The sequence below is a fragment of the Oncorhynchus gorbuscha genome, linkage group LG12 (assembly GCF_021184085.1).
Source record: "Oncorhynchus gorbuscha isolate QuinsamMale2020 ecotype Even-year linkage group LG12, OgorEven_v1.0, whole genome shotgun sequence".
Taxonomy (NCBI): Eukaryota; Metazoa; Chordata; class Actinopteri; order Salmoniformes; family Salmonidae; genus Oncorhynchus; species Oncorhynchus gorbuscha.
This window is the reverse complement of record NC_060184.1, coordinates 8062672-8087005: the sequence shown is the minus strand read 5'-3', so window position 1 is coordinate 8087005 and position 24334 is coordinate 8062672. Positions and strand designations below refer to the sequence as shown.

The following is a 24334-nucleotide window of genomic DNA, read 5'->3' as shown; positions in this document are numbered from 1 at the left end:
ATATCCGTGTCCGATGTTTGTCGAGGAACTTCAAAACCCTTCCAACAGAACGGTTGCCGTCTTTGTCCTGTTCTTAGAGTGAGACACAGACATCAGGAAGGAGGGAAGACATGAATAAAGAAGAAGAAGAAGAGAGAGAGAGAGAGAGAGAGAGAGAGAACTCAGCTAGATACCAGCTGAAGTTTTTGTACAGGAGGATAGAGTGTGTGTCTATGATGTTTGTCCTGTTCTTGGAGTCAGGAGGATAGACTTGTTATTGGTCAGGAATCAGGAAGCTACTGTAACAGAGGGAGGATAGACTTGTTATTGGTCAGGAATCAGGAAGCTACTGTAACAGAGGGAGGATAGACTTGTTATTGGTCAGGAATCAGGAAGCTACTGTAACAGAGGGAGGATAGACTTGTTATTGGTCAGGAATCAGGAAGCTACTGTAACAGAGGGACGATAGACTTGTTATTGGTCAGGAATCAGGAAGCTACTGTAACAGAGGGAGGATAGACTTGTTATTGGTCAGGAATCAGGAAGCTACTGTAACAGAGGGAGGATAGACTTGTTATTGGTCAGGAATCAGGAAGCTACTGTAACAGAGGGAGGATAGACTTGTTATTGGTCAGGAATCAGGAAGCTACTGTAACAGAGGGAGGATAGACTTGTTATGGGTCAGGAATCAGGAAGCTACTGTAACAGAGGGAGGATAGACTTGTTATTGGTCAGGAATCAGGAAGCTACTGTAACAGAGGGAGGATAGACTTGTTATTGGTCAGGAATCAGGAAGCTACTGTAACAGAGGGAGGATAGACTTGTTATTGGTCAGGAATCAGGAAGCTACTGTAACAGAGGGAGGATAGACTTGTTATTGGTCAGGAATCAGGAAGCTACTGTAACAGAGGAGGGATAGACTTGTTATGGGTCAGGAATCAGGAAGCTACTGTAACAGAGGGAGGATAGACTTGTTATTGGTCAGGAATCAGGAAGCTACTGTAACAGAGGGAGGATAGACTTGTTATTGGTCAGGAATCAGGAAGCTACTGTAACAGAGGGAGGATAGACTTGTTATTGGTCAGGAATCAGGAAGCTACTGTAACAGAGGAGGGATAGACTTGTTATTGGTCAGGAATCAGGAAGCTACTGTAACAGAGGGAGGATAGACTTGTTATTGGTCAGGAATCAGGAAGCTACTGTAACAGAGGGAGGATAGACTTGTTATTGGTCAGGAATCAGGAAGCTACTGTAACAGAGGGAGGATAGACTTGTTATTGGTCAGGAATCAGGAAGCTACTGTAACAGAGGGAGGATAGACTTGTTATTGGTCAGGAATCAGGAAGCTACTGTAACAGAGGGAGGATAGACTTGTTATTGGTCAGGAATCAGGAAGCTACTGTAACAGAGGGAGGATAGACTTGTTATTGGTCAGGAATCAGGAAGCTACTGTAACAGAGGGAGGATAGACTTGTTATTGGTCAGGAATCAGGAAGCTACTGTAACAGAGGGAGGATAGACTTGTTATGGGTCAGGAATCAGGAAGCTACTGTAACAGAGGGAGGATAGACTTGTTATTGGTCAGGAATCAGGAAGCTACTGTAACAGAGGGAGGATAGACTTGTTATTGGTCAGGAATCAGGAAGCTACTGTAACAGAGGAGGGATAGACTTGTTATTGGTCAGGAATCAGGAAGCTACTGTAACAGAGGGAGGATAGACTTGTTATTGGTCAGGAATCAGGAAGCTACTGTAACAGAGGGAGGATAGACTTGTTATTGGTCAGGAATCAGGAAGCTACTGTAACAGAGGGAGGATAGACTTGTTATTGGTCAGGAATCAGGAAGCTACTGTAACAGAGGAGGATAGACTTGTTATTGGTCAGGAATCAGGAAGCTACTGTAACAGAGGGAGGATAGATTTGTTATTGCTCAGGAATCAGGAAGCTACTGTAACAGAGGGAAGATAGACTTGTTATTGGTCAGGAATCAGGAAGCTACTGTAACAGAGGGAGGATAGACTTGTTATTGGTCAGGAATCAGGAAGCTACTGTAACAGAGGGAGGATAGACTTGTTATGGGTCAGGAATCAGGAAGCTACTGTAACAGAGGGAGGATAGACTTGTTATTGGTCAGGAATCAGGAAGCTACTGTAACAGAGGGAGGATAGACTTGTTATTGGTCAGGAATCAGGAAGCTACTGTAACAGAGGGAGGAAAGAAGCCAATGTTTTTAATGGACAGGATGGAACCTGTATTTCATGAATGTACTTCTTTTAAACCAGAATAGTCCTCCTCTCTTCCATGCTGCTTTTCACCTCCCTTTAAACCAGAATAGTCCTCCTCTCTTCCATGCTGCTTTAAACCTCCCTTTAAACCAGAATAGTCCTCCTCTCTTCCATGCTGCTTTTCACCTCCCTTTAAACCAGAATAGTCCTCCTCTCTTCCATGCTGCTTTTCACCTCCCTTTAAAACAGAATAGTCCTCCTCTCTTCCATGCTGCTTTTCACCTCCCTATAAAACAGAATATTCCTCCTCTATGGTTTTATTCATCTTTTACAACTGTTTTATCTATATTTTACATGGTTTTATCTATATTTGACATGGTTTATCTATATTTTACATGGTTTATCTATATTTTACATGGTTTATCTATATTTCACATGGTTTATCTATATTTGACATGGTTTTATCTATATTTCACATGGTTTATCTATATTTTACATGGTTTATCTATATTTTACATGGTTTATCTATATTCTACATGGTTTTATCATGATTTATCTATATTTCACATGGTTTTATCTATATTCTACATGGTTTATCTATATTTTACATGGTTTATCTATATTTTACATGGTTTATCTATATTTGACATGGTTTATCTATATTTCACATGGTTTATCTATATTTCACATGGTTTATCTATATTTCACATGGTTTATCTATATTTCACATGGTTTTATCTATATTCTACATGGTTTTAACATGGTTTATCTATATTTTACATGGTTTATCTATATTTGACATGGTTTATCTATATTTGACATGGTTTATCTATATTTGACATGGTTTATCTATATTCTACATGGTTTATCTATATTTGACATGGTTTATCTATATTTCACATGGTTTATCTATATTTGACATGGTTTATCTATATTCTACATGGTTTATCTATATTTGACATGGTTTATCTATATTTCATATGGTTTATCTATATTCTACATGGTTTATCTATATTCTACATGGTTTTAACATGGTTTATCTATATTTCACATGATTCATCTATATTTTACATGGTTTTAACATGGTTTATCTATATTTTACATGGGTTTTAACATGGTTTATCTATATTTTACATGGTTTTAACATGGTTTATCTATATTTTACATGGTTTTAACATGGTTTATATATATTTTACCTGGTTTTATCTGTAGCTTACTAACAGACTGTAGGTCCCTGACTCCTGTAGTGTTCTCCTGCTTACTAACAGACTGTAGGTCCGTGACTTCTGTAGCGTCCTCCTGCTTACTAACAGACTGTAGGTCCGTGACTCCTGACTCCTGTAGTGTCCTCCTGCTTACTAACAGACTGTCAGTCCGTGACTCCTGTAGCGTTCTCCTGCTTACTAACAGACTGTAGGTCTGTGACATCTGACTCCTGTAGCGTTCTCCTGCTTACTAACAGACTGTAGGTCCGTGACTCCTGTTGTCCTCCTGCTTACTAACAGACTGTATGTCCGTGACTCCTGACTCCTGTAGCGTTCTCCTGCTTATTAACAGACTGTAGGTCTGTGACTCCTGACTCCTGTAGTGTCCTCCTGCTCACTAACAGACTGTCGGTCCGTGACTCCTGTAGCGTTCTCCTGCTTACTAACAGACTGTAGGTCCGTGACTCCTGACTCCTGTAGCGTTCTCCTGCTTACTAACAGACTGTAGGTCCGTGACTCCTGTAGCGTTCTCCTGCTTACTAACAGACTGTAGGTCCGTGACTCCTGCAGCGTCCTCCTGCTTACTAACAGACTGTAGGTCCGTGACTCCTGCAGCGTTCTCCTGCTTACTAACAGACTGTAGGTCCGTGACTCCTGTAGCGTTCTCCTGCTTACTAACAGACTGTAGGTCCGTGACTCCTGTAGGGTCCTCCTGCTTACTAACAGACTGTAGGTCTCCTGCATTACCATCATTATCATCATTATTGTTATGTTTCTCCATCTGGTTGAAGGGCTGTGGATCGACAGACACACATTGATAATGGAACTGCGTTTACAGAACAGTGTAATTAAGAGCTATAGATACGTCGGCAGTGTGACAGTAGGGAGAGTTGAGGATGCGGGAACCTGGGTTGGAGCTGAATCTTTTGTCTGTGTGTGATACTGTGCAGAACACAAGACTAAGTGTGTGTGTATGTGTGCGTGCGTGTGCGTGCGTGTGTGCGTGCGTGTTAGAGTGAAATAGATTTCCAGAGCGATAAGCGGCCTGTGTGTGTGTATATGACACAGAACATGTCATGACACAGCATGATCCATGAACCACAATTACAGCTCAAGCTAAACACTGTCACTCCCATTATTTCTCTGGGTCGAGCTCCTGCTCTAGCCTGGCAACCCGCCCTGAAGCCCCACTGTTTCAGCAGTGAGTGCAGCATTCCGTCTGGTTTATCCGGGCTATAGTCCTGCTCTGCTCTGGGTTATAACCAGGGCCTTCATTAAAGACCTCCAGCCCCTCACAATCAGCCATGCTGGGGCTAGGGTTGGGGCTGAAGTGTGTGTGTGTGTGGGTGGGTGGGTGTGGGGGTGGGTGGGTGGGTGGGTGCAGCTGGAGCCTTAGAGCGCCAACTGCACATCATACTGAAGTTAATTTGTCCTTTGCCCAAAGAGCGGGAGAGAGCAACAATGAGGGAATAAGAGAGAGTAACTATATAATGAGGGAGTATCTCTCCCTCCCTCCTTCCCCCTCTTCTATTCCTCCCTCTCTCCCTCCCTCCTTCCCTTCCCCTCTTCTATTCCTCCCTCCCCCTCTCTCCCTCACCCCCTCTCTCTCCCTCCCCACCACTCTCTCCCACCCCCTCTCTCTCCCCCCTCTCTACCCTCCCCATCTCTCTCCCACCCCCTCTCTCTCCCTCCCCCTCTCTCTCCCTCCTCCCCATATCTCTCTCCCTCCCCATATCTCTCTCCCTCCCTCTCTCTCTCCCTCCCCCTCTCTCTCCCTCCCCACCACTCTCTCCCACCCCCTCTCTCTCCCCCCCATATCTCTCTCCCTCACTGTCTCTCTCTCCCTCCCTCTCCTTTCCTCCTTGTCTTTCCTCCCAAACTCCTTCTCTCAGTTTTCAGCCTCAGGTCTTCTCTCCGCCTGGGAGCGTAATTCTGGGACATGTTTCCATGTGAATGGCGGAGGGGTGTGACACCACGGCATTGTTCCCGTGGTGAGAAGAGGAACCGTGAGGCCAATTCCTGTCAGCTCTGCCACTTTCCTTCCTCCCGCCCTCCAGCAGCCAGGCCGTCACAAATCAAATCAAATTGTATTTGTCACAAGCGCCAAATAAAACTGGTGTATACTTTACTGTGAAACTTACGAGCCCAATGATGCAGAGATACAAAATGTACAAATACAAACAGTAACACAACAAGAGTCAAATTAGAATGAAACAGTATCAGATTAACATGCAGGGTAACCAGGTATTTGAGGTAGATATATTTATCAACGCAGGATAAAGTGAATATCCCTAAAAAATACATTTCAAGTTTGCAGGTTCACATGTGAAAAACATTTGGCCCTGTGTTTTAGGTTATTGTACTATGATTATATATTGTATTATTATTATATTATTATTATATTATATATTATATTATATATTATTATTGTTTGCTGAAAAGTGAATTAATTTCCCAGTGTCTGGTGGAAAGCAGACTGAACCAGGTTTTTCTCTAGGATGTTGCCTGTGCTTAGATCTATTCCGTTTATTTTTCATCCTGAAAAACTCCCTAGTCCTTAACAATTACAAGCATACCCATAACATGATGCAGCCACCACCTATGCTTGACAATATGGAGAGTAGGACTCAGTATTCTATTGGATTTATACCCAAACACAACACTTTGTGTTCAGGACAAAAATATAATTACTTTGGCAAATGTCTTGCAGTATTACTTTAGTGCCATGTTGCAAACAGGATCCATGCTCTGGAAAAATGTTATTCTGTACAGACTTCCTTCTTTTCACTCTGTCAATTAGGTCGGTATTGTGGGGAAACTACAGTGTTGTTGATCCATCCTCAGTTGTCTCCTATCACATTATACTCTGTAACTGTTTTAAAGTCACCTTCGGCCTCATGGTGAAATCCCTGACCAGTTTCCTTCCTCTCTGGCAACTGAGTTAGGAAGGATGCCTGTATTTTTGTAGTGACTGGGTGTATGATACACCATCAAAAGTGTAATTAATAACTTCACCATGCTTTTTATTTTTTTTACCCATCTACCAATAGGTGCCCTTCTTTGCAAGGCATTGGGAAAACCTCCCTGATCTTTGTGGTTGAATCTGGGTTTGAAATTCACTGTTTGACTTGAGCGACCTTTCAGCTTTAAATTTTTTATTAATTTGTAAAACATTTAAAAAACATAATTCCACTTTGACATTATGGCGTATTGTGTGTAGGCCAGTGCCACAGAATCTCAATGAATCTCAATTAAATTCAGGCTGTAACACAACAAAATGTTTTTAAAAATGTCAAGGTGTGTGAATATTTTCTGCGGGCACTGTATATCAGGTGAGTAAAAGCTTGAGATTTCCTTCCCGGTGGAAGCAGCACACCAGACCTACCCCTCGGATTCTCCCCGAGCCTCCACCGTCCGATAGATTGATCAACAACCCCAGAGGACAAAGAAAGCAGGGTATGAGGTAGAGAGAAACAGACACAGAGAGGTAGAGAGAGGCAGAAAGAGGTAGAGAGATGGAGAGGTATGGAGAGAGGTAGAGGTAGAGAGATGAAGAGGTAGAGGTAGAGAGATGAAGAGGTAGAGAGAAACAGACACAGAGGTAGAGAGATAGAGGTAGAGAGGGAGACCTGGCAGAGAGAGAGAGAGAGAGAGAAACAGACACAGAGAGGTAGAGAGAGGTAGAGAGAGGTAGAGAGAGGTAGAGAGAGGTAGAGAGAGGTAGAGAGAAACAGAAACAGAGAGGTAGAGAGAAACAGACACAGAGAGGTAGGGAGAAACAAACACAGAGAGGTAGAGAGAAACAGACACAGAGAGGTAGAGAGAGGTAGAGAGAAACAGACACCGAGAGGTAGAGAGAAACAGACACAGAGAAACAGACACAGAGGTAGAGAGAGGTAGAGAGAAACAGACACAGAGAGGTAGAGAAACAGACACAGAGAGGTAGAGAGAGGAAGAGAGAGGTAGAGAGAAACAGTCACAGAGAGGTAGAGAGAGGTAGAGAGAAACAGACACAGAGAGGTAGAGGTAGAGAGAAACAGACACAGAGGTAGAGAGAAACAGTCACAGAGAGGTAGAGAGAGGTAGAGAGAAACAGACACAGAGAGGTAGAGAGAGGTAGAGAGAAACAGTCACAGAGAGGTAGAGAGAGGTAGAGAGAAACAGACACAGAGAGGTAGAGAGAGGTAGAGAGAAACAGACACAGAGAGGTAGAGAGAAACAGACACAGAGAGGTAGAGAGAAACAGACACAGAGAGGTAGAGAGAAACAGACACAGAGAGGTAGAGACAAACAGACACGGAGAGGTAGAGAGAGGTAGAGAGAGGTAGAGAGAGGTAGAGAGAGGTAGAGAGAGGTAGAGAGAAACAGACACGGAGAGGTAGAGAGAGGTAGAGAGAAACAGACACAGAGAGGTAGAGAGAAACAGACACAGAGAGGTAGAGAGAAACAGACACAGAGAGGTAGAGAGAGGTAGAGAGAAACAGACACGGAGAGGTAGAGAGAGGTAGAGAGAAACAGACACAGAGAGGTAGAGAAACAGACACAGAGAGGTAGAGAGAAACAGACACAGAGGTAGAGAGAAACAGACACAGAGAGGTAGAGAGAGGTAGAGAGAAACAGACACAGAGAGGTAGAGAGAAACAGACACAGAGAGGTAGAGAAACAGACACAGAGAGGTAGAGAAACAGACACAGAGAGGTAGAGAGAAACAGACACAGAGAGGTAGAGAGAGGTAGAGAGAAACAGACACAGAGAGGTAGAGAGAGGTAGAGAGAAACAGACACGGAGAGGTAGAGAGAGGTAGAGAGAAACAGACACAGAGAGGTAGAGAGAGGTAGAGAGAAACAGACACAGAGAGGTAGAGAGAGGTAGAGAGATGGAGAGAGAGAGGTAGAGAGATGGAGAGAGAGAGAGAGAAAACAAGTGGAGGAGTGAAGCACTGTTGTTTCTATGTGCAGTTTAGGGGCCATTCAGAACAAACCAAGAGGTGAAGGAGATTCCCCAGCCGCTACATGGGCTGGACCCACCATGTGTTGTGTGTTTGTTGTTGTTTTTGTGTTGTTACGTGTGTTATTATGTGTGTGTGTGTGTGTGTGTGTGTGTGTGTGTGTGTGTGTGTGTGTGTGTGTGTGTGTGTGTGTGTGTGTGTGTGTGTGTGTGTGTGTGTGTGTGTGTGTGTGTGTGTGTGTGTGTGTGTGTGTGTGTGTGTGTGTGTGTGTGTGTGTGTGTGTGTGTGTGAGTGAGTGCTTGGTCAGCCTACATGTTGTTTTCTGACTGCCTGTCTCAGGTCTCAAGCTGTCCTGCTGCAGACACAATTAAACAGTTTAATCATTTAAAAAAAAAATACAAAAAAACAGTCTACCTGTTCCCTGTGACCAGCTATTTTTTTTTTTCTCTCCCAAATTTAAGTAAAACTCGACATAATCTATGTCAACTCAGAAGGTCCCTTCCTGAGTGTGTGTGTCTGGGTGTGTGTGTGTGTGTGTCTGGGTGTGTGTGTGGTAGTGTGTCTGGGTGTGTGGTGTGATGTGTGTCTGGGTGTGTGTGTGTGTGTGTGGTGTATGGGAGATGGTAGATGTGAGTGTGTGTGTGTGTGTGTGTGTGTGTGTGTAGATGGTCTGGGTGATGTGTGTGTGTGTGTGTGGGTGATGTGTGGGAGTGTGTGTGAAATGTGTGTGGTATATGTGTGATGTGTGGAGATGTGTGGTGTGGGATGAACATGTGTGATGTGGTGATGGTATATGTGTGTGTGTGTGTGTGTGGTAGATGGGAGATGTGTGTGTGTGTGTGTGTGTGTGTGTGTGTGTGTGTGGTGTGTGTGTGTGTGTGTGTGTGTGTTTCTGGGAAAGAGAAGTTGGCAAGTCTTGGTCCCTTCTTGATGACTCATTTTGAATTCTGATTATATTATTATTATTATAGGGTTATATTATTATATTATATTATATATATATCATTGTCACACCAATAAAACATTCCCTTCTCTACATGGTATCTTATGGTGCCAAACTATTGGACGAACCACCTCCAAAGACCATGAACATGATCGGGTTCCGTGTCAGAGTCACAGAATACCATGGAGGCATCACACGACACAGAGCTCTGTGAAGCTATAGTAAATCATCAGTTATTTCCTCAGATTAGGGAGATGGTAGATGGTATATGGGAGATGTAGATGGTAGATGGTATATGGGAGATGTATATGGTAGATGGTATATGGGAGATGGTAGATGGTAGATGGTAGATGGTAGATGGGAGATGGTAGATGTAGATGGTAGATGGTATATGGGAGATGGTAGATGGTATATGGGAGATGGTAGATGGGAGATGGTAGATGGTAGAAGGTAGATGGTAGATGGTATATGGGAAATGGTAGATGGTATATGGGAGATGGTAGATGGTATATGGGAGATGGTAGATGGTAGATGGTATATGGGAGATGGTAGATGGGAGATGGTAGATGGTAGATGGGAGATGGTAGATGGTATATGGGAAATGGTAGATGGTATATGGGAGATGGTAGATGGTAGATGGGAGATGAACATGGTAGATGGGAGATGGTAGATGGGAGATGGTAGATGGTAGATGGGAGATGGTAGATGGTATATGGGAAATGGTAGATGGTATATGGGAGATGGTAGATGGTATATGGTAGATGGTAGATGGTATATGGGAGATGTATATGGTAGATGGTAGATGGGAGATGGTAGATGGTAGATGGGAGATGTATATGGTAGATGGTAGATGGGAGATGGTAGATGGTAGATGGTAGATTGTAGATGGTAGATGGTATATGGGAGATGGTAGATGGTATCTGGGAGATGGTAGATGGTATATGGTAGATGGTAGATGGTATATGGTAGATGGTAGATGGGAGATGGTAGATGGTATATGGGAGATGGTAGATGATATATGGTAGATGGGAGATGGTATATGGGAGATGTAGATGGTAGATGGGAGATGTAGATGGTAGATGGTAGATGGGAGATGGTAGATGGTAGATGGTATATGGGAGATGTAGATGGTATATGGGAGATGGTAGATGGGAGATGGTAGATGGTATATGGGAGATGGTAGATGGTAGATGGTATATGGTAGATGGTATATGGTAGATGGTAGATGGGAGATGTACATGGTAGATGGGAGATGTAGATGGTAGATGGTATATGGGAGATGGTAGATGGGAGATGGGAGATGGTATATGGGAGATGTAGATGGTAGATGGGAGATGGGAGATGATATATGGTAGATAGTAGATGGTATATGGGAGATGGGAGATGGTATATGGGAGATGTAGATGGTAGATGGGAGATGTAGATGGTATATGGGAGATGGGAGATGGTAGATGGTATATGGGAGATGGTAGATGGTATATGGGAGATGTAGATGGTATATGGGAGATGGTAGATGGTATATGGGAGATGGTAGATGGGAGATGTAGATGGTAGATGGTATATGGGAGATGGTAGATGGTATATGGGAGATGTAGATGGTATATGGGAGATGGTAGATGGGAGATGGTAGATGGTATATGGGAGATGGTAGATGGTATATGGTAGATGGTAGATGGGAGATGTACATGGTAGATGGGAGATGTAGATGGTAGATGGTATATGGGAGATGGTAGATGGTATATGGGGTCCTTCTGTAGCTCAGTTGGTAGAGCATGGCGCTTGCAACGCCAGGGTAGTGGGTTCGATACCCGGGACCACCAATACGTAGAATGTATGCACACATGACTGTAAGTCGCTTTGGATAAAAGCGTCTGCTAAATGGCATATATTATTATTATTATATTATATGGGAGATGGTAGATGGTATATAGGAGATGTATATGGGAGATGGTAGATGGTATATGGGAGATGGTAGATGGTATCTGGGAGATGGTATATGGTAGATAGATGGTATATGGTAGATGGTAGATGGTAGATGGGAGATGGTAGATGGTATATGGGAGATGGTATATGATATATGGGAGATTGTAGATGGTATATGGGAGATGGTAGATGGGAGATGGTAGATGGTATATGGGAGATGTATATGGTAGATGGTAGATGGGAGATGGGAGATGTATATGGGAGATGGTAGATGGTAGATGGTATATGGGAAATGGTAGATGGTATATGGGAGATGGTAGATGGTAGATGGTAGATGGTAGATGTAGATGGTAGATGGGATATGGGAGATGGTAGATGGTATATGGGTGATGTATATGGTAGATGGTAGATGGGAGATGTATATGGTAGATGGTAGACGGTAGATGTAGACGGTATATGGGAGATTGTAGATGGTAGATGGTATATGGGAGATGGTAGACGGTAGATGGTAGATGTAGATGTAGACTGTAGATGTAGACGTAGATGTAGATGTAGACGGTAGATGGTATATGGGAGATGGTATATGGTATATGGTAGATGTAGACGGTATATGGGAGATGGTAGATGGTAGACGGTATATGGGAGATGGTAGATGGTAGACGGTATATGGGAGATGGTAGATGGTAGACGGTAGATGTAGATGGTAGATGTAGATGGCGATGGTAGATGTAGATAGTAGATGTAGTTGGGAGATGTAGACGGTAGATGGTATAGATGCCATTTGCCATTGCCATTTAGCCATTTAGCAGACGCTTTTATCCAAAGCGACTTACAGTCATGTGTGCATACATTCTACGTATGGGTGGTCCCGGGGATCGAACCCACTACCCTGGCGTTACAAGCGCCATGCTCTACCAACTGAGCTACACAGGACCACGGAAGAGGGTAGACAGTAGATGGTAGATGGTAGATTTAGATGGTAGACGGTAGACTGTAGACGGTAGTCGGTAGATGTAGATGTAGATTGTAGACAGTAGATGGCAGATGTAGACGGAAGATGGTAGACAGTAGATGGTATATGGTAGATGGTAGATTTAGATGGGAGACGGTAGATGTAGATTGTAGACGGTAGACGGTAGATGTAGATTGTAGACGGTAGACGGTAGACGGTAGATGTAGAGATGGTAGACGGTAGACGGTAGACGGTAGATGGTATAGACGGTAGATGGTAGATGGTGGATTGTAGATGGTAGACAGTAGACGGTAGACAGTAGATGTAGATTGTAGATGGTAGACGGTAGACAGTAGATGTAGATTGTAGACGGTAGACGGTAGACGGTAGACAGTAGATGTAGACGGTAGATGTAGATGGTAGACGGTAGACGGTAGACGGTAGACGGTAGACGGTAGACGGTAGACGGTAGATGTAGACGGTAGACGGTAGATGGATGGTATATGGGCAGATGGTAGATGGTAGATGGTAGATGGTAGATGGGAGATGGTAGATGGTAGATGGTAGATGGTAGATGGTAGACGGTAGACGGTAGATGGTAGACGGTAGACGGTAGACGGTAGAGATGGTAGATGGTAGATGGTAGATGGTAGATGGTAGATGTAGACGGTAGACGGTAGACAGTAGACGGTAGATGGAGATGGTAGATGGTAGATGGTAGATGGTAGACGATAGATGTAGACGGTAGACAGTTGATGGTAGATGGTAGACGGTAGATGGTAGATGGTAGATGGTAGATGTAGATGGTAGACAGTAGACGATAGATGTAGACGGTAGACAGTTGATGGTAGATGGTAGATGGTAGATGGTATATGGGAGATGGTAGATGGTATATGGTAGATGGTAGATGGTAGATGTAGATGGTAGACGGTAGATGTAGATGGTAGATGGTAGATGGTAGATGGTAGACGGTAGAGACGGTAGATGTAAACGGTAGATGGTAGATGGTATATGGGAGATGGTAGATGGTAGATGGTAGATGGTATATGGGAGATGGGAGATGGTAGATGGTAGATGGTAGATGGTAGATGTAGATGGTAGATGGTAGATGGTAGATGGTAGACGGTAGACGTAGATGTAGACGGTAGATGGTAGATGGTAGACGGTAGACGGTAGACGGTAGACGGTAGACGGTAGATGTAGATGGTAGACGGTAGATGTAGATGGTAGATGGTAGATGGTAGACGGTAGATGTAAACGGTAGATGGTAGATGGTATATGGTAGATGGTAGATGGTAGATGGTATATGGGAGATGGGAGATGGTAGATGGTAGATGGTAGACGGTAGATGTAGATGGTAGATGGTAGATGGTAGACGGTAGACGGTAGACGTAGATGTAGACGGTAGATGGTAGATGGTAGATGGTAGACGGTAGACGGTAGATGTAGATGGTAGACGGTAGATGTAGATGGTAGATGGTAGATGTAGATGGTAGACGGTAGACGATAGATGTAGACGGTAGACAGTTGATGGTAGACGGTAGACGGTAGATGGTAGATGGTAGATGGTATATGATAGATGTAGATGGTAGATGGTAGATGGTATATGATAGATGTAGATGGTAGATGATAGGTGGTAGATGTAGATGGTAGATGATAGATGGTAGACAGTTGATGGTAGATGGTAGATGTAGACAATAGACAGTAGATGGTAGATGTAGATGGTAGACGGTAGATGATAGATGGTAGATGTAGATGGTAGACGGTAGATGATAGATGGTAGATGGGAGATGATAGGTGGTAGATGATAGATGTAGATAGTAGATGTAGATGGTAGACGGTAGATGATAGATGGTAGATGTAGATGGTAGATGGTAGATGGTAGATGTAGATGGTAGACGGTAGATGATAGATGGTAGATGTAGATGGTAGATGTTTTATTTAATTGTTTTATTTCACCTTTATTTAACCAGGTAGGCCAGTTGAGAACACCTTTATTTAACCAGGTAGGCCAGTTGAGAACACCTTTATTTAACCAGGTAGGCCAGTTGAGAACACCTTTATTTAACCAGGTAGGCTAGTTGAGAACACCTTTATTTAACCAGGTAGGCTAGTTGAGAACACCTTTATTTAACCAGGTAGGCTAGTTGAGAACACCTTTATTTAACCAGGTAGGCCAGTTGAGAACACCTTTATTTACACAGGTAGGCCAGTTGAGAACACCTTTATTTAACCAGTTAGGCCAGTTGAGAACACCTTTATTTAACTAGGTAGGCCAGTTGAGAACACCTTTATTTAACCAGGTAGGCTAGTTGAGAACACCTTTATTTAACCAGGTAGGCTAGTTGAGAACACCTTTATTTAACCAGGTAGGCTAGTTGAGAACACCTTTATTTAACCAGGTAGGCCAGTTGAGAACACCTTTATTTAACCAGGTAGGCTAGTTGAGAACACCTTTATTTAACCAGGTAGGCCAGTTGAGAACACCTTTATTTAACCAGGTAGGCTAGTTGAGAACACCTTTTGGTATTTAACCAGGTAGGCTAGTTGAGAACACCTTTATTTAACCAGGTAGGCTAGTTGAGAACACCTTTATTTAACCAGGTAGGCCAGTTGAGAACACCTTTATTTAACCAGGTAGGCCAGTTGAGAACACCTTTATTTAACCAGGTAGGCTAGTTGAGAACACCTTTATTTAACCAGGTAGGCTAGTTGAGAACACCTTTATTTAACCAGGTAGGCTAGTTGAGAACACCTTTATTTAACCAGGTAGGCCAGTTGAGAACACCTTTATTTACACAGGTAGGCCAGTTGAGAACACCTTTATTTAACCAGTTAGGCCAGTTGAGAACACCTTTATTTAACTAGGTAGGCCAGTTGAGAACACCTTTATTTAACCAGGTAGGCTAGTTGAGAACACCTTTATTTAACCAGGTAGGCTAGTTGAGAACACCTTTATTTAACCAGGTAGGCTAGTTGAGAACACCTTTATTTAACCAGGTAGGCCAGTTGAGAACACCTTTATTTAACCAGGTAGGCTAGTTGAGAACACCTTTATTTAACCAGGTAGGCCAGTTGAGAACACCTTTATTTAACCAGGTAGGCTAGTTGAGAACACCTTTATTTAACCAGGTAGGCCAGTTGAGAACACCTTTATTTAACCAGGTAGGCCAGTTGAGAACACCTTTATTTACACAGGTAGGCCAGTTGAGAACACCTTTATTTAACCAGTTAGGCCAGTTGAGAACACCTTTATTTAACTAGGTAGGCCAGTTGAGAACACCTTTATTTAACCAGGTAGGCCAGTTGAGAACACCTTTATTTAACCAGGTAGGCTAGTTGAGAACACCTTTATTTAACCAGGTAGGCTAGTTGAGAACACCTTTATTTAACCAGGTAGGCCAGTTGAGAACACCTTTATTTAACCAGGTAGGCTAGTTGAGAACACCTTTATTTAACCAGGTAGGCCAGTTGAGAACACCTTTATTTAACCAGGTAGGCTAGTTGAGAACACCTTTATTTAACCAGGTAGGCCAGTTGAGAACACCTTTATTTAACCAGGTAGGCCAGTTGAGAACACCTTTATTTAACCAGGTAGGCCAGTTGAGAACACCTTTATTTAAACAGGTAGGCCAGTTGAGAACCAGTTCTCATTTGCAACTGCGACCTGGCCAAGATAAAGCATGGCAATTCGACACATATAACAACACAGAGTTACACATGGAATAAACAAAACATACAATCAATAATACAGCAGAAAAAGTCTGTATAATGTGAGCAAATGAGGTAGGATAAGAGAGGTAAGGCAATAAATAGGCCATAGTGGCGAAGGAATTACAATATAGCAATTAAACACTGGAATGGTAGGATGTGCAGAAGATGAATGTGCAAGTTGATTTACTGTGGTGCAAAGGAGCAAGATAAATAAATAAATCAATACAGTATGGGAATGAGGTAGATTGGATGGGCTATTTACAGGTGCAGTGATCTGTGAGCTGCTCTGACAGCTGGCGCTTAAAGCTAGTGAGGGAGATATGAGTCTCCAGCTTCAGAGATTTTTGCAGTTCATTCCAGTCATTGGCAGCAGAGAACTGGAACGACAGGACCCAAAGGAGGAATTGGCTTTGGGGGTAACCAGTGAGATATACCTGCTGGAGCGTGTGCTACGGGTGGGTGCTGCTATGGTGACCAGTGAGATGAGATAAGGCGGGGCTTTACCTAGCAGAGACTTGTAGATGACCTGGAGCCAGTGGGTTTGGCGACAAGTATGAAGCGAGGGCCAGCCAACGAAAGCACACAGATCGCAATGGTGGGTAGTATATGGGACTTTGGTGACAACACGGATGGCACAGTGATAGACTGCATCCAATTTGTTGAGTAGAGTGTTGGAGGCTATTTTGTAAATGACATCGCCGAAGGCTGTTGAGTCAGCCAATAAGAATGTTGTGATTGACAAAGTCAGGTCGATGAATAGGTCTGCGCAGTAACGTCTCTCATCGATGGCGGTTATGATATCGTTTAGGACCTTTGTAGATTTGTAGGGGTCCAGATTTTGCAGCTCTTCCAGAACGTGTAGCCAGGTGGAAAGCATGGCCAGGAAAAATGCTTATTGAAAGTCTCAATTATTGTGGATTTTACAGATGGTAGTTGGTAGCATGGCATGGGGATGTAGATGGTAGATTTAGATGGTAGATGTGGTAAATTGCACCATTGTTGTCTCGTCCTTTGTAGTGAGTTTCAATCAAGCCAGGAAGTGTAGACCTCTTGGACAACATCTGCAGACACACTAACACTGGGAAGGAATCTTAGCGAGTTGCTCGTCTTGAGTTTTAGCGTTCGGCAGTTCAAGAGTTTAATCAGTTCCAAATGTGTGTGTGTGTGTGTGTGTGTGTGTGTGTGTGTGTGTGTGTGTGTGTGTGTGTGTGTGTGTGTGTGTGTGTGTGTGTGTGTGTGTGTGTGTGTGTGTGTGTGTGTGTGTGTGTGTGTGTGTGTGTGTGTGTGTGAGAGAGAGAGAGAGAGAGAGAGAGAGAGAGAGAGACACAGAGAGAGAGACAGAGAGACAGAGAGAGACAGAGACAGAGACAGAGACAGAGACAGAGAGACAGAGACAGAGACAGAGACAGAGAGACAGAGACAGAGACAGAGACAGAGACAGAGAGACAGAGACAGAGACAGAGACAGAGACAGAGACAGAGACAGAGACAGAGACAGAGACAGAGAGACAGAGAGAGAGAGAGACAGAGACAGAGACAGAGACAGAGACAGAGACAGAGAGAGACATTCTTATTATTTTCAAAATAGTAAATATCCAAAGTAAGCTTTGGCAATATTTACATTGTTACGTCATGCCAAAAAAGCAACTTCATTCAGGACTGGTTGTATTCCGGTTATATGGGCAGAAACCCAAATGGCACCCTATTCCCTATATAGTGCACTACTATAGACCAGAGCCCTATTCCCTATATAGTGGTACTACTATAGACCAGAGCCCTATTCCCTATATAGTGCACTACTATAGACAAGAGCCCTATTCCCTATATAGTGGTACTACTATAGACCAGAGCACTATTCCCTATATAGGGCACTACTATAGACCAGAGCCCTATTCCCTATAGAATAGACTACTATAGACCAGAGCCCTATTCCCTATATAGTGCACTACTATAGACCAGAGCCATATTCCCTATATAGTGTTACTACTATAGACCAGAGCCCTATTCCCTATATAGTGCACTACTATAGACCAGAGCCCTATTCCCTATAGAGTAGACTACTATAGACCAGAGCCCTATTCCCTATATAGTGTATTACTATAGACCAGAGCCCTATTTCCTATATAGTGCACTACTATAGACCAGAGCCCTATTCCCTATATAGTGCACTACTATAGACCAGAGCCCTATTCCCTATATAGTGCACTACTATAGACCAGAGCCCTATTCCCTATATAGTGGTACTACTATAGACCAGAGTCCTATTCCCTATATAGTGCACTACTATAGACCAGAGCCCTATTCCCTATATAGTGGTACTACTATAGACCAGAGCCCTATTCCCTATATAGTGCACTACTATAGACCAGAGCCCTATTCCCTATATAGTGCACTACTATAGACCAGAGCCCTATTCCCTATATAGTACACTACTATAGACCAGAGCCCTATTCCCTATATAGTGGTACTACTATAGACCAGAGCCTTATTCCCTATATTGCACTACTATAGACCAGAGCCCTATTCCCTATATAGTGGTACTACTATAGACCAGAGCCCTATTCCCTATATAGTGGTACTACTATAGACCAGAGCCCTATTCCCTATATAGTGGTACTACTATAGACCAGAGCCCTATTCCCTATATAGTGCACTACTATAGACCAGAGCCCTATTCCCTATATAGTGGTACTACTATAGACCAGAGCCCTATTCCCTATATAGTGCACTACTATAGACCAGAGCCCTATTCCCTATATAGTGCACTACTATAGACCAGAGCCCTATTCCCTATATAGTACACTACTATAGACCAGAGCTCTATTCCCTATATAGTGGTACTACTATAGACCAGAGCCCTATTCCCTATATAGTGGTACTACTATAGACCAGAGCCCTATTCCCTATATAGTGCACTACTATAGACCAGAGCCCTATTCCCTATATAGTGCACTACTATAGACCAGAGCCCTATTCCCTATATAGTACACTACTATAGACCAGAGCCCTATTCCCTATATAGTGGTACTACTATAGACCAGAGCCCTATTCCCTATATAGTGGTACTACTATAGACCAGAGCCCTATTCCCTATATAGTGGTACTACTATAGACCAGGGCCCTATTCCCTATATAGTGGTACTACTATAGATCAGAGCCCTATTCCCTATATAGTGTACTACTATAGACCAGAGCCCTATTCCCTATATAGTGGTACTACTATAGACCAAAGCCCTATTCCCTATATAGTGGTACTACTATAGACCAGGGCCCTATTCCCTATATAGTGGTACTACTATAGACCAGGGCCCTATTCCCTATATAGTGTACTACTATAGACCAGAGCCCTATTCCCTATATAGTGGTACTACTATAGACCAGAGCCCTATTCCCTATATAGTGGTACTACTATAGACCAGAGCCCTATTCCCTATATAGTGGTACTACTATAGACCAGAGCCCTATTCCCTATATAGTGGTACTACTATAGACCAGGGCCCTATTCCCTATATAGTGGTACTACTATAGACCAGGGCCCTATTCCCTATATAGTGGTACTACTATAGACCAGGGCCCTATTCCCTATATAGTGTACTACTATAGACCAGAGCCCTATTCCCTATATAGTGGTACTACTATAGACCAGAGCCCTATTCCCTATATAGTGGTACTACTATAGACCAGAGCCCTATTCCCTATATAGTGGTACTACTATAGACCAGGGCCCTATTCCCTATATAGTGGTACTACTATAGACCAGGGCCCTATTCCCTATATAGTGGTACTACTATAGACCAGAGCCCTATTACCTATGTAGTGGTACTACTATAGACCAGAGCCCTATTCCCTATATATTGCACTACTATAGACCAGAGCCCTATTCCCTATATAGTGGTACTACTATAGACCAGGGCCCTATTCCCTATATAGTGCACTACTATAGACCAGAGCCCTATTCCCTATATAGTGGTACTACTATAGACCAGGGCCCTATTCCCTATATAGTGCACTACTATAGACCAGAGCCCTATTCCCTATGTAGTGGTACTATTATAGACCAGAGCCCTATTCCCTATATAGTGGTACTACTATAGACCAGGGCCCTATTCCCTATATAGTGGTACTACTATAGACCAGGGCCCTATTCCCTATATAGTGGTACTACTATAGACCAGGGCCCTACCAGTGGCCCTATTCCCTATATAGTGCACTACTATAGACCAGAGCCCTATTCCCTATATAGTGGTACTACTATAGACCAGAGCCCTATTCCCTATATAGTGGTACTACTATAGACCAGAGCCCTATTCCCTATATAGTGCACTACTATAGACCAGAGCCCTATTCCCTATATAGTGTACTACTATAGACCAGAGCCCTATTCCCTATATAGTGTATTACTATAGACCAGAGCCCTATTCCCTATATAGTGTATTACTATAGACCAGAGCCCTATTCCCTATATAGTGTACTACTATAGACCAGAGCCCTATTCCCTATATAGTGGTACTACTATAGACCAGGGCCCTATTCCCTATATAGTGGTACTACTATAGACCAGGGCCCTATTCCCTATATAGTGGTACTACTATAGACCAGGGCCCTATTCCCTATATAGTGCACTACTATAGACCAGAGCCCTATTCCCTATATAGTGTACTACTATAGACCAGAGCCCTATTCCCTATATAGTGGTACTACTATAGACCAGAGCCCTATTCCCTATATAGTGCACTACTATAGACCAGAGCCCTATTCCCTATATAGTGGTACTACTATAGACCAGAGCCCTATTCCCTATATAGTGCACTACTATAGACCAGAGCCCTATTCCCTATATAGTGCACTACTTGGGGAAAAGGGTACAATTTGAGACACATGCAGGTAGAAAATAGCCTGCTCTCTAGAGTTTCCTGCTTGTTGTCAGAGGTCTGTGTGTGTGTGTGTGTGTGTGTGTGTGTGTGTGTGTGTGTGTGTGTGTGTGTGTGTGTGTGTGTGTGTGTGTGTGTGTGTGTGTGTGTGTGTGTGTGTGTGTGTTTGAGTGTGTGTGTGTGTGTGTGTGTGTGTGTGTGTGTGTGTGTGTGTGTGTGTGTGTGTGTGTGTGTTTGTGTGTGTGTGTGTGTGTGTGTGTGTGTGTGTGTGTGTGAAGGGGTGCGTTAAGGAAGCACCTGTCCTGTGTAACCACCCGTGCTACTGCGCTTATCTGAACCCGCTCGGTTCAGGTGGCTTCCTGGTTTGCGTCAGACTCTGCTCCCTGAGGCCCTGACTGGCTGATGGCAGCTCCGCCTCTTCCTGTCTCAGTGTTCATTGATCTTAAGTGAATTGTTGCTTCCCTGCTTCTGTGTGTGTACGTGTGTGTGTGTGTGTGTGTGTGTGTGTGTGTGTGTGTGTGTGTGTGTGTGTGTGTGTGTGTGTGTGTGTGTGTGTGTGCGTGCGTGTGTGTGTGTGTGTACGTGTGTACGTGTGTGTGTGTGTTTGTGTGTGTTTGTGTGTGTGTGTGTGTGTACGTGTGTATGTGTGTGTGTGTGTGTTTGTGTGTGTGTGTGTGTGTGTGTGTGTGTGTGTGTGTGTGTGTGTGTGTGTGTGTGTGTGTGTGTGTGTGTGTGTGTGTGTGTGTGTGTGTGTGTGTGTGCCCCAATACCCCAGATCCCCAGCCCTAGATACTTAGTCCAAGTTCCCCAGCCCCAGTCCCCTGCCCCAGATCCCAAGAGCCCCAGCCCCAGATCCCCAGTTCCCCTGCCCCAGATCCCCTGCCCCAGATCCCCAGATCCCAAAATCCCAGATCCCCATCCCCAGATTCCCAGTTCCCCTGCCCCAGATCCCCATCCCCAGATCCCCAGCCCCAGATCCCCAGATGCCCAGCCCAGATCCCCAGATCCCCAGTGTCCCAGCCCCAGATCCCCATCCCCATACCCCAGCCCCAGAGCCCCAGCCCCAGATCCCTAGCACCAGATCCCCAGATCCCCAGATCCCCAGCCCAGATCCCCAGTGTCCCATCCCCAGATCCCCAGCCCCAGATCCCCAGTTCCCCTGCCCCAGATCCCCAGCCCCAGATTCCCAGATCCCCAGTTCCCCATCCCCAGATCCCCAGCCCCAGATCCCCAGATGCCCAGCCCAGATCCCCAGATCCCCAGTGTCCCAGCCCCGGGTTCCCCATCCCCAGATCCCCAGCCCCAGAGCCCCAGCCCCAGATCCCCAGATCCCCAGCCCAGATCCCCAGATCCCCATATCCCCAGCCCAGATCCCCAGATCCCCAGTGTCCCAGCCCCAGATCCCCATTACCATATCCCCAGTACCCCAGATCCCCAGCCCAGATCCCCAGATCCCCATATCCCTAGCACCAGATCCCCAGATCCCCATCCCAGATCCCCAGGTCCCCAGTGTCCCAGCCCCAGATCCCCATCCCCAGTTCCCCAGCCCCAGATCCCCAGCCCCAGATCCCCAGATCCCCAGCCCAGATCCCCAGATCCCCAGTGTCCCAGCCCCAGATCCCCATCCCCAGATCCCATGAGCCCCAGATCCCCAGACCCCCAGCCCCAGATCCCCATCCCCAGATCCCCAGCCCCAGGTCCCCAGTTCCCAGCCCCAGATCCCCAGATCCCCAGCCCCAGATCCCCAGCCCCAGATCCCCAGCCCCAGATCCCCAGATGCCCAGCCCAGATCCCCAGATCCCCAGTGTCCCAGCCCCAGATCCCCATCCCCAGATCCCCAGAGCCCCAGCCCCAGATCCCCAGCACCAGATCCCCAGATCCCCAGATCCCAAGCCCAGATCCCCAGATCCCCAGTGTCCCAGCCCCAGATCCCCATCCCCAGTTCCCCAGCCCCAGATCCCCAGCCCCAGATCCCCAGATCCCCAGCCCAGATCCCCAGATCCCCAGTGTCCCAGCCCCAGATCCCCATCCCCAGATCCCAAGAGCCCCAGATCCCCAGACCCCCAGACCCCCAGCCCCAGATCCCCATCCCCAGATCCCCAGCCCCAGATCCCCAGTTCCCAGCCCCAGATCCCCAGATCCCCAGCCCCAGATCCCCATTCCCAGATCCCCAGCCCCAGATCCCCAGTTCCCCTGCCCCAGATCCCCAGTTCCCCAGCCCCAGATCCCCAGATGCCCAGCCCAGATCCCCAGTGTCCCAGCCCCAGATCCCCATCCCCAGATCCCCAGAGCCCCAGCCCCAGATCCCCAGCACCAGATCCCCAGATCCCAAGCCCAGATCCCCAGATCCCCAGTGTCCCAGCCCCAGATACCCATCCCCAGTTCCCCAGCCCCAGATCCCCAGCCCCAGATCCCCAGCCCCAGATCCCCAGTTCCCCTGCCCCAGATCATCAGCCCCAGATCCCCAGCCACAGATCCCCAGCCCCAGATCCCCAGCCCCAGATCCCCAGTTCCCCTGCCCCAGATCCTCAGCCCTCAGCCTCAAATAAAATCCTCACGGTCGTGTCAAATAAAACACACCATGTTTGAGTTGGGCAATATAACATACCGCCGGCTAGTTCGGTTGTCTGTTTCCAATCAACAACAAAGATGGAAAAAAAAAACAAGATGTTTGTTGCTTCACATTTACTTCTCGTAAATGCGACTTCAGTCTGGCATTTCCTCTGTTGTTATCCAGCAGGTGTTTAACCCTAAAACCCCACTTTTCTCATAACAAGTTTTATTAAACTGACGGTTGTTGCTAAAAAATGGAGAAAAAAAAACTCCTTAATGAATTGCCTTTCGTTTATTGGTTTTTCAACATTATTATAAACAACACTTCTTAAAAACGTACTTTGCTGTTACAATAAAAAATGATTCAATGCAAGCTATTGGTGAAAATATTGTGATTACTCAGGTCTGTAGTCCTTCCTTACGTGGTCGTTGTTGCTAAATATCCTGGTTACCCACATCCCTCCCATCCACCCACTTCCTACCTCTAACAAATATACCAGACTTAATGACGTTGGGGTAATCTTCTGGCCATTTCCTACTTAATGGGTGACCGTCGTTTGAATCCGTTTGTTGTGGTAAATGGTATTTGTCTTCATAGTCTCTCTTTCAAAGAGTAAATGACTAAATAGCTCTCCGTCTATCCCTCCTTCTCTCTACTCCGTCTATCCCTCCTTCTCTCTACTCCGTCTATCCCTCCTTCTCTCTACTCCGTCTATCCCTCCTTCCCTCTACTCCCTCTATTCCTCCTTCTCTCCACTCCCTCTACTCCCTCCTTCCCTCTACTCCCTCTATTCCTCCTTCTCTCCACTCCCTCTACTCCCTCCTTCCCTCTACTCCCTCTATTCCTCCTTCTCTCCACTCCCTCTACTCCCTCCTTCCCTCTACTCCCTCTATTCCTCCTTCTCTCCACTCCCTCTACTCCCTCCTTCCCTCCACTCCCTCCTTCCCTCCACTCCCTCCTTCTCTCCACTCCCTCCTTCTCTCCACTCCCTCTACTCCCTCCTTCTCTCCACTCCCTCCTT

General features: G+C 45.2%; 1 protein-coding gene across 1 annotated transcript; it reads left to right on the top strand.

Annotated features, from left to right (window-relative positions):
- The first annotated feature begins 9394 nt into the window (after positions 1-9394).
- Positions 9395-23308, top strand: LOC123991490 (vegetative cell wall protein gp1-like). Its single transcript, XM_046293106.1, has 3 exons — positions 9395-9510; positions 21634-22361; positions 22443-23308. Exons 1-3 carry the CDS (start codon positions 9395-9397, stop codon positions 23306-23308), a joined length of 1710 nt encoding a protein of 569 aa, XP_046149062.1.
- Positions 23309-24334: the final 1026 nt, after the last annotated feature.